We start from the raw sequence: 9026 nt of genomic DNA, 5'->3' as shown, positions 1-9026 counted from the left end.
CCCCCCCCCCCCCCCCCCCCCCCGTTTCTCTTTCTGTCTCTCTCTGTCTCTTCCCAAAATAAGAAGATAAAACGAAATGGCTGAAATTATAACATTTTCAGCCGGGGCTCTGCACGCACCCTGTCTCCCTTTGTCTGCCAAGCAGAACACTGCACTGACTCTGCTGGGAGCTAAACCCAGTGCTCTCAGACTCACTCCGGAAGGCAGTTTGTTTGTGGGTTATGTTCTATCACTTTGCACCAACTCTCAAGGATGCACGATGACTTCTGAGCAATCGCAGCTGTCAGCCAAAGAATTTCAAAAGCAAAATCATCAACATTTCCCCACGTCTTCTCTGGTTATAAAATATGTATTCACTTAGGGGTGTGGGTGAGATGCAGGGTTGCTCGGATGCTAGTCGGGACCTTCAAAAGGAAGGCACCGTAGGACCTTAGGAGCTCAGCCGTTTACCAGTAAGATGAGCCAATGCCCTCTTCACTGATGCCTGTGTCACCCCAAGGGTACCAGTTCGACTCAGATGCACATGGGAACTCACCCACCCTCAGAGTCCTTCCTTACTCTCCAGCTTAACATGACCAGAGCCAAATTTACTTCTTGTCCGTCTTGCTGTTAACTAGCCCCTTTCCCAAACTATTCATTGAGATCAAGGAAGGCCAAGCTTGGGACCTGGAAAAAGGACCGTTGCCCACCATTAATTCTGACGGGAGGCACTGGGAACTGAGATCCTACGGCTAACAGAGAAGAAACTGAGGCAGGCCCAGGCCTGGGACATCCTGCTTGGGGTCCCCTGACTTTATGCGTGCTGAGGCCCAAGGGTGTGGATGCTGAGCTTTGAGACAGCTTCATCTCTAGGCCATCAGGCAGCAGTCCCCAAAACCAGGGCCACCAACCAGGAACTGAAGTTTTTGCCCCATGTTTTTGCTTTTAGTGTAGTACCTGGGACACAGAAGGGCCTCAAAGCATGCTTGTTGAATAAATGGATAAATTTGAGCCAGAGAGCGAAATAAGGCAGGGAGAAGGCAAAAATGTCCCCATCCTGACTATAGGTGCTTCTCTTCCTGTTTGCATAGTACCCACTAGGGGGCAGTATGGTGCAGAGGCAAACTGCATAGCTTAGGAGTTAGTGGTCTGTTCAACTAGGCTCCTTCAGGTTCTTGGGAGCCTAGGAGAAATGACAATCTCTGTGGTCCCCCACTCAGGCCTCATTGTCTCTCTTTATGTGGAAGGTAAATATGGCTATTCTTACTTCCCATTCTTCATCAATCCAGATAATCAGCCCCAGAGGTGAGGCATCCCTCCCAAGTGGCAAGTGGGTGAACTAAGACCCAGGGGCCCGCCTCCCCCACAACATGCCCCCCCCTACTCACATTTAGCTCGATGATCCAGAGGAGGGAGATGAAGAGCAGGTCAAAGGTGACGAAGAGGCAGAAGGTGCGGCGGACATCAGAGATGGCCCTGCGCTTCTCCAGAGGCGGCGGGATGAAGTGTGAGGAGAGGCTCTGGCTGTGGGACAGTGAGGTGCCCAGGGAGGCCAGGGCCGGTAAACTGCGCTCCAAGTCACAGGCCAGATCACCAGACAGCTTGCTCATCCTGGTGGGCCCCCACGTTGAAGTGGGGACAATGGGGCCTCAGCGGCAGGGCTGGGGGAAGAGAGAAGTGGCTGTCAGGGTCCCAGGAATGCCACCCCCTTTCCATAGCACTTCCAGGTACCCCTGCCCTATACCAAGGCCTACAGCTCTGTGTAAGTCGCCTCATGCACCAGGCTTCACTAGCTGGCTAGACACACACACACACACACACACACACACACACACACACACACAGTCTTATAGCTTGTGGTTTCTGGGATCCCCAAGAGGGGCACTTACTGGCCCCTGAATCTCACACAGCCTGTCCTGCACAGACTGAGACTAGCCGTGGGTCCTGTCAACAGCCTTCGGACAGCCTCCACCCCCACCCCCAGGAGAAGAGGGCCCCAGGCTCTGTTCTTTGTTTTCAAAGCACAAAGCACATTCCCTCCTAGCGGCCAGCCAACCCCTCCACTAATCCATGGCAACTGGGAGGGACTCTAGAGCAGTGTCTTAGTGTGCCTGGAAGATGGACATCTTGGCCCCTGTTCTCAAACAGTCCATCCTAGCCCCAACCACTACCAACTCTTCTTGTTCAACAGCCCCTTCTTCACGAGGCAGCTGGGGGAAGCTTCCAAGGCAGGAATCTGCCATTTCCTCACCTCCTACCCTCCCTCAGCTCCCCAAGTCCTGGCAGAGGGGTGAGGTGGGGTAAGCATTCCACCAAGTTCTTCTAACTGTTCAGCACCCTGACCCTGACTTAGCACAGCCACTGGGATCTTCAGTCAGGTCCCTCCATCCCACTGGATGGCATCAAGGGTAGGCATAGGGCTTTAACTGACTTGGTCACTGCTGTCTCCCATGAGCCTGGCACCATGCGTGGCACACAGCAGGTGCTCTATAACTGACTATTGGATAAGCAAACAGCCCAGAAGGTCTCTTGGTCCTTGGTTCCATGAAGCACAACAAAGAGAAATGGGACAAATCCTAATCCTGCCACCGCCAAGGCTAACCCATTGCTGCTGCCCAGCATCCACATAGCCATGGCCACGTACATGCCCAAGCAGGACAGGATGGATCTTCATACAGGTGAGACAGCCAAGGCTCCGGGGCGAGGGAACCGATCTAGCCCTGAACATCCTGTGCAATTGTGGAACTCTAGTAGACTACAAAGGCAAAGTGAGCCCTGGGTCTTTCAATGCCATGAGGGTCCTATGCCTAGGGTCCATGCTGCACACCAATCTGCTGACCTACAAGGGGTGCCGTCCCCTGGGTGAGAGAAAGGAAGGCCAGAGACTGGCTAGCTCCAGCATGCATCAACACAGCATCTTGGGAGTTGGTGGGGGTGGGGAGGTGGCTAGTGAAGGGGAGTCCTAGATACCTGCCCCTGATTCGGAGAGAGAGGACGGAGCACCCTCCTATCTGATCTGTTGATGTTGTCTCTGTCACACCTCTTTTCTGTCTGTCACCTTTCCGGTCCTTAATCTACCGGTCCTTAATCTACCGAGTCCTAAAGGGACCCAGTTTGTGGCCAGCCGAAAATCCATCCCTCTACCTCTGAGAACCCCACAAATAGTCGAGAAGCCAAAGCCACCACCCAAAGCCAAGGACTCCCCTGTACATAACCCTCTAGAGTGTACTGGGCGATAGCTGGGCTTGGCTCCAGAAGACAGGCCGTCAGCAGAGGGGATGTGACAGGCCAGGGGCAATGGGACTCTCCACATCCACCGGCAGCTTGAAGCCAGACAACAGACTCAGCACAGACATCCCTCGCTGTGACAAGCCCCAGCTCCAGGACTGGTGACATTTCCTATGTCCTCCCTCCGTCTCCCCTGTAGTCTGCATTCAGAGTGGCTTAGAATTCACTTTTTTCTCTCTCTTTTTTCTCTCTCCCAGATGCTTGCTTGCCCCTTTGTCTGAAGTCAGGGTCTCATGTAGCCCAGGCCTATGGAGCCAAGGACAGTCTTGAACTCTTGATCTTCCTGCCACCTTCTGAGAGCTAGGACTTGAACCCAGGGTTTAGTGCATGCTAGCGACAAAACACTCTGCCAGCTGAGCTATACCCTCAGTCCAGCTTGTATGAAAGAAATCTGAGCTGTGCAGAGATGTGTGCCTACACTCCAACAGGAAAGAAGATGAGTTCAAGGCCAGCCTGGGAAACAGTGAGATCCAGCCTCCCCTTCATCTGCTTCACAAAAACCCAAACCCAGAACAACTCTCCATAGGAATCTGGGCTGCGGATGTAACCCAGAAATAGAACCCCTGACTAGCATGTGCAAGAACCCCAGAGTTCAACCCCCAACAACACAAGGAAGGAAAGAGAAAGAAGAAAACAAAACAAACAAGTTTTAAAAGCTAGAACGATCATGCCCCACCCCCACCCCCAGCTTCCAGAGTCTAGAAGTCTGAAATTAAGGTGCCAGCAGGGCCGTCTGCAGTGCTTGGCTCCCTTGCTTCTGGTGGTGCACAGCAATCTGGCACTCCTTGGCTCTCCAACTCAAGCCTGTCTCTGCCACACTCTCACAAAGCACTCTCCCTGGCTCTGTCAGCTTCTAAGGACACTAGTCACACAGAACCACTGTTTTTAGATTAAGAGCCTACTTGCTCCTGGGTGATTGCATCTCATCTTTGGTGGCTCTGTTTCTAGATAAGGCCACGCCCTGAAGCATAGGAGTGTTAAGCCTCCAACACACCCCTTTTCAGGGACACAACACAATCTGTAACCATACCCTGTTTTTAAAATTAGTATTGTAATGTGTATGGGTGTTCTGCCTGCATGAATGGCTGTGTATCAATCACATGCATGCCTAGGGCCCATGGAGGCCAGAAGAGGATGTCAGATCCCTTGGAACTGAGGTTGTGAGCTGCCATGTGGCTTCTGGGAATTGAACCTAGGTTCCTCTTTCTTTCTTTCTTTTTTTTTTTTTTTGATATTTTGAGACAGGGTTTCTCTGTGTAGCCCTGGCTGTCCTAGAACTCACTCTGTAGACCAGGCTGGCCTCGAATTCAGAAGTCGGCCTGCCTCTGCCTCCCAAGTGCTGGGATTAAAGGCGTGGGCCACTACCACCCAGCTTTCTTTTTCTTTCTTCCTTCCTTCCTTCCTTCCTTCCTTCCTTCCTTTCTTTCTTTCTTTCTTTTTTTTTGAGACAGTGTCTCACTACATAGTTTTGGCTGACCTGGAGTTTACTATGTTGACCTGGCTGGCCTTGAACTCAGAGACCCTCCTGCCTCTCCTTCCAAGTGCTGGTATAAAGATGTGCTCCACTATCGTTGGCAGGAATCCAGGTCCTCCTCTAAGAGGAGACAATGCTTTTAGCCACTGAGACATCTCTCAGCTTATTATTTTTGGTGTGCACATCTGCATGTTCATGGGGGACACATGTGTCATAGCATGCCTGCCGAGGTCAGAGAATAACTAACGGGAGTTGGTCCTTTCCTCTTACCATATGGGGGCCCCAGGAATTGAACTCAGGTCCTCAGGCTTGGCAGCAAGCTCTTTTAACAACTGAGCCAGCTCATCAGCCTTATTTTGTTTTTAGAGACAGTATTTAAGTTGCCTTGAACTCTGTATGTAGCCACCGGCTAGATCAGTTGTGCGTACCACCGTGCATGCATCTAGTGATGGGTGCTGAATATGTGCGAGGCAAGCACCCTGCAACTAAGCTACAGACCAGGACACCCGGCTTTATAAAGCAGCTCATTTGTTTATAGAAGTGACTGGTACTTTTTGTTTTACTTTGTTTTTATTTTTCAAGACAAGGTTTCTCTGTATAGTCCTGATTGTTCTGGGACTTGATCTGTAGACCAGGCTGGTCTCGAACTCAGAGATCTGCCTGCCTCTACCTCCCAAGTACTGCCCAGTGGTTTTTTTTTTTTTTTTTTAAGACTAGATCTCACTACATAGCCCAGGCTGACTTCAAACTCAAAACCCATCCCTGCCTCCTGGGAGCTAGGATTAACAGTCAAGTCACTACAGGAGCCTTGGCGCTCTATTTATATATATATATCTCCCTCCCCGCTCTGTACTGGGGACTGACACGGGGCTGTGCATGTGCGTGGCGAGCGCTGTGCTTCTGAACTATGTCCCCAGCCCTAGCTGCAGCTGACAGATGAATTACATCTTACTGGATCCATGTCCTACGAACAAACGTTTATATTTGTAATGACACTGAATGACGTGTATGTGTACGCGTTCAGGTTGTTGGGAGTGTACCATCCAGACAGATTCCCTAGAAGCAGGACTGCTGGGTCATCCCTCATGCGTGGTTGGGTTAGACATTGCCAGATTCCCTCAGCAGTTGGCATTCCTAGCAGTGACGAAAAAGAACGCCTGTTTGCCCACAGCCCACAGGAAATCCTGTCATCCATGTCTGTCTGGGCCTTCATCTCTAGGTCTCTCCCATTCCAGAGCAGCTCTCAGCACCTCTAACCATCTCTCTGCCTCTCCCTTTCTTTTCCAATCTCACTTCTAAGCGCTGTGGCTTCTCCACTCCTGGTCCGTTCCTCTCCACTGTCTATCTTTGTCCCTGGCTTGCCCATCCCTCCCTGGGCACAGGACTTGGGTGGCAGCAGCCTGGGTGTGAGACATGCTTGGAGCAGCAACCACCCTGACGCTCACACCCTGACATCTTTGTGTCGGCGAGAGACTCAGATGGGGCTGAGAGCAGAGGTGCTGGGGGGGCCTGGGAGAGCGGAAGATGCCAGCACGTGGGAGCCATGCACTAGGGCTTAGAGAATGGCTGAGGGGAAGCTGGCTAAGAGCCACCCTCCTCAAAAAAAAAAAAAGAAAAAAGAAAAGAAAAAAAAAAAAGTAGCTCAAAGTCCACAGAGAGCTGGAGCACTGGTGCCCAGAGGAGACCAAGGCTGACTCTGAGCCCCTGTAACAAGACCTATTTACAAACTTCTGTTTCTAATCAAGAAAAAAAAAAAATAGATAGATAAATAGATGGGGCTTTATCTAAATCTTTAGATAAAAAAGTTAATAAAAATCAGACTTCTGGTAGAGTTGGGGGTAGAGGGTGTACCTAACATGAACAAGCTTCTATCCTTAAGCTACAAAAACCCAAATCTACTCTGCTGTGGGCAGCACTTGTGGTAGAGACCAACACATCATTTTTTTCTCCAGTCCAGCATGGCCCTGGAGAGCTCCTGGGGGACAGCATGCCGCTCAACTCACTCAGGTGGCTTCTAAAGGCTTTTGGTAGCCAGACCAGCTGCTGGCTCACAGTAAAAGTCACCTTGACCTGGATGGGCCCCTAGGAGTCCCCCAAGCACTTGTTTGGCCCAGAGGGCAGAGGCCTATAGCCACTGGAACAGTCTGATGGAGGCAGAAATGAAACCCTGGGAAGAGCAATCCCCGCCCCACCGAGCCCACTCCTGCTGTCACAGCACCACCCAAGTGCCTTGGAGGTGTCAGGAAGGAAGAACACACTGGCCTGAAGCAGTTCGCTGAGGATGGCCACAAAGGGCTTCGAAGGCTTGAGGGAGTAGAAAGGAAGCAGAGAGAAGGCTGGGAGGGCAGGGAGTGGGGATGGAGGCAGGTGTGCAAGCACAGTGGGTCAGCGCCTGTGGCTCCCAGCATGAGGAAAGGGTCACCGCAACCTGACACCAGTTAGGTCTCTTACTGGCCCCCAGGACGTGATGGCAGAAGCCCAGCTCCCAATGAGGATGCTGAGTTGAGCAACGTCTCTGGCAAATGCCAAGGATGCAGCTCTGTGGTAAAGCACAGCTGCCTAAAACCCAGATCCAGCACCATATGCAAAACAAGTATGTAAGCAAAATGGAACAGACTTGAGGAGAGAGTTCAAAGCTTGGCTCTGTGGTCTGGGGCACAGCAGAACTTTCCTGAGACTTGGTCTCCTCAGCTCCATCATTTGAGCTTTTCCCAGTACTGGAGATGTAACTCAGAGACTCACACACTGAGTGAGGGCTGCATTGATGAACTATATCCATCGCTTCTAAGCTGTACTTATTTTCTTTTCTGAGATTCAATCTCATGCATCTCTGGTTGGACCCAAACTTACAGTGTAGCCAAGAATAACAATGAGCTTTTGGTCCACCTGCCTCCAGCCCTCCCAGGTGCTGGGATTACAGGTGAGTGCCACCAGTTTATGCAGCGCTGGGAACTAAACTTAGTGTCCCATGTTTGCTAGGCAAGCACTCTACAATGGAGGTGTGTCCCTAGCCCTAAGCTGCTTTTTTTTTTCATTAATTTTATTTATTTTATGTATGTGGTTGTTTCGCCTGCATGTATGTCTGTGCACCACATGCATGCCTGGTGCCCTCAGAAACCAGAAGAGGGCATTGGTTCCCTGGGAACTGGAGTTACAGATGTTTGTAAATTTCCATGCAGGTAGATGCTAGGACTTGAACTCAGGTCTTTCTTGATATAAACATCACATCACACCTGGACTATATACTTAGAAGTATTAAACTGGCAAAATTTTTGTTACATATTTTATCACACACACTGATTGCTCTCTTCTGCCTACTGGCTCCTCCCCGAAGCCACCCGAAGTTTTACAGCTTAGTTCAACAAATACTAGAGGCATTAAAACTCTTACATCACAGGGATTCTATTTGTACAAGTGTCAGAGGGGAGGGGAGGCAAGGGCTTGATCAGAGGCTGAGGTACAAGTGTAGCAGACAAAGGGGAAAGAGAGAGCTTAGTCGTGACAGATAGGAAAAGCCACCCTGAAAGGTCTGGGTTCAAAGCTGTACTATGCAACCAACCTGCGGGGTGGCACAAAGCAAGCGCTCCAGCCCCTCACTCCTATCCCTGGTCATGCAAAAGCCAAGTTACTCCCCTCCAGGCATAGGTAGACCTCCAGGTTAAGGTGGGGGCAGAAGTTGGTCTGTTCTGGCTCCCTGTAGAAGATTTAGGGAGTGTGCCAGGATGGCTCTTTAGCACTGGCCCTTCCTGTTACCTTCCCATGCAGATGGGGGAAGCAGACAGGAAGACTCCAACTGAACCAGAGCCCTTAAGTGGCAGGAACACAGAGAGAGTTCTTATAGCTTTTTTCCCCAGACCAGAGGCCGCAGCCATCTGCCAGCAGCTCCATATCCTGTGGACTACCTTCCAGTGAGCACTTCCTGCACAAGGCAAGTGTGTGCCATGGCTCCTGTGACTACTGGCTAAGCCTCGGCTCTTGTACCCGCTGTACCTGCAGACTGGGAATACTTGTCTTGACCTTAGCTGCCTGGCAGTACACAGAAACAAGTGCCAGCTACAGTGGATTCTGTAAGAATTCCAAATACTTCCTAAGGACAGACAGGCAGTCCACCCCAGGAGGCTCCGTGTGCCCCAAGAAATGTAAGTCTTTGGAGTTGCTATGGGGGACTTGGGGGTTCATACAGGGGAGTCAGAGAAGCCAGCTGAGAAATGGGCTCCAAGCTGGGAGAAGGATCAAGCCCTGGCTTCTCACCTCTCTCTCTGATTCAATCCCCTTCTGCTGTAGA

General features: G+C 51.0%; 1 protein-coding gene across 2 annotated transcripts in view; it reads right to left on the bottom strand.

Moving 5' to 3' along the window:
• The window catches only part of Stard3 (StAR related lipid transfer domain containing 3), a 22321-nt gene that overhangs the window by 7813 nt on the left and 5482 nt on the right, over window positions 1–9026 (bottom strand). For both annotated transcript variants that reach the window (XM_031352626.1, XM_031352627.1), the window contains exon 2: window positions 1368–1640. In XM_031352626.1, the coding sequence (XP_031208486.1) occupies window positions 1368–1589 (222 nt within the window). In that variant the 5' untranslated portion in view covers window positions 1590–1640. The remainder of the gene's footprint in view (window positions 1–1367; window positions 1641–9026) is intronic.

The sequence above is a fragment of the Mastomys coucha genome, unplaced genomic scaffold (assembly GCF_008632895.1).
Source record: "Mastomys coucha isolate ucsf_1 unplaced genomic scaffold, UCSF_Mcou_1 pScaffold5, whole genome shotgun sequence".
Taxonomy (NCBI): Eukaryota; Metazoa; Chordata; class Mammalia; order Rodentia; family Muridae; genus Mastomys; species Mastomys coucha.
The sequence above is the reverse complement of the archived record's forward strand: the minus strand, read 5'-3'. Positions and strand labels throughout refer to the sequence as shown.